This window comes from Papilio polytes, unplaced genomic scaffold (genome assembly GCF_000836215.1).
Source record: "Papilio polytes unplaced genomic scaffold, Ppol_1.0 DF823934.1, whole genome shotgun sequence".
NCBI classification, from domain to species: Eukaryota; Metazoa; Arthropoda; class Insecta; order Lepidoptera; family Papilionidae; genus Papilio; species Papilio polytes.
Window position 1 is genome coordinate 592594 of NW_013525270.1, and position 1633 is coordinate 594226.

A 1633-nucleotide genomic window follows, 5' to 3' on the forward strand; every position below is an offset into this window, starting at 1 on the left:
CATCATGTTCTGCCGCTCTCGTCCTTTGTAAATTTTCTCTCGTTTCCTTCATCTTCGAAAGTTGTTCCCTTAAACATCTATACTCTTCGAGGAATTTCTCCAATTGCGAAGCTCTAAAATCAAATTCCTCCAATCGTTGACCGGCACGCGAATAATCTCGGAGCCCCGATAGGTCTAATAGCGGAGTGGCGGACGGAAGAGTAGACTGGTCTCTAGAAGGGGATGCTGGGAGACTGGGGTTACGACGCGTTCGACTACCACCCACTGATAAATCTAAAAAACTACTAGATCGACGACTGGCAGCTCTCTGACGAGATTTCTCATAGTTTCTATCGTTAAAATTAATAGAATCTCCCCCTGAGCTATTTCTTCGACTACTTAAAAGTGGACTTCGACTATCTCCGTCTTTTCTTCGCGGTATCGTATAAAAGTAGTAGGGGTCGTGTTTTATTTCATTGCGTAGGTAGCTGGTTGTACCGAGAGCGCTCATTTCTATAAGATCTGGATAATTTTTCTCGCTGTCGCTTCCAGACAGGTCGTTGTCTAAGCGATCACGGGTCCGTGGTCGGGAACAAGAGCGGGAGTTGTTATTGAAACGATTGCTATCGGATAAAATTTCTACGTGACCGCTCAGCACTCCCGTCGAATTGGAGCTTGGCATCGAGTCGGTGGCATCAGTTCTGAAAACAATAAAATATACAGTTATTTTCTTTACCGTTTAATTAATGCTTTCAAATATTATCTGTCCCCATTTAGTAAGTTGGCATCATTTTAGAAATATAGTTATATTAGAACCTGACTTATTAAATTACATACTTGAAATTAAAGTCGAAATAGTCTCCCCCGTATTAGTTCAAAAACATATTTTACTTATAATTTTCGGTAAAACTAGACTTGCTTTTAAAAAAATATTTTTAACAACGTTAACGTACGACACTTTGCCTTTACTTAGGAGTCCGAAACATGTATACTTTATAGGATAAACCAATTGTTATACAATCGTCATAATATTAATATAGAACATATTGTTTTAGTCAAAAAGAAAATTGTTACTACTTATTACTAACAGGAAAGACTAATTAGCACAAGTACCTTATGTTATAATTGCTAACACGAGGTATATGCAAATCTTGTTCCGTGTCCCCAGCTCTCCTAGCTGGCTCAAACTTATTTCGTCGCCAACTAGACTCCATAGGGGGTGTGTGAGGGGCATCGCGATCCTCTCGTATAACTTGCCCATACGACTCGAATTCTTCCTCCGGGTCATGGGATGGAACATTCCTGTAATCTCCTCTTTTACGACTTCCGTTTTCGGAAGACACAACATGAGGTAATTCAGACACACTTTTGTAACTAGCCTCAATCTTTTCATAGTTATTATCGTGATGATTAGGCGTCACGATTTGTTCATTCCACCTATCCAATTGTCTTTTCTTCCTAGTTTCATACGCACATAGTCCTATTAAACATGAACTTAACACTACCACTGCAGACACTGCCATTCCCGCCATTAACGCACGTCCTCCGAACCCTTTCGTCTGAGATTTTTTCTCTACAGTCAAATTTAATGTCACTTCTGCTTTACCCGCACGATTTTCCGCACTGCACATGTAAAACCCGGCATCTTGCATAT

At 40.3% G+C, this 1633-nt stretch overlaps 1 protein-coding gene across 1 annotated transcript in view; it reads right to left on the bottom strand.

Moving 5' to 3' along the window:
- The window catches only part of LOC106101958, a 99829-nt gene that overhangs the window by 82556 nt on the left and 15640 nt on the right, over nucleotides 1–1633 (bottom strand). Inside the window, exons 4-5 of the mRNA XM_013281348.1 lie at nucleotides 1093–1624; nucleotides 1–680 (exon numbers count right to left, since the gene is read on the bottom strand). Coding sequence (XP_013136802.1) covers nucleotides 1–680; nucleotides 1093–1624 — 1212 coding nt within the window. The remainder of the gene's footprint in view (nucleotides 681–1092; nucleotides 1625–1633) is intronic.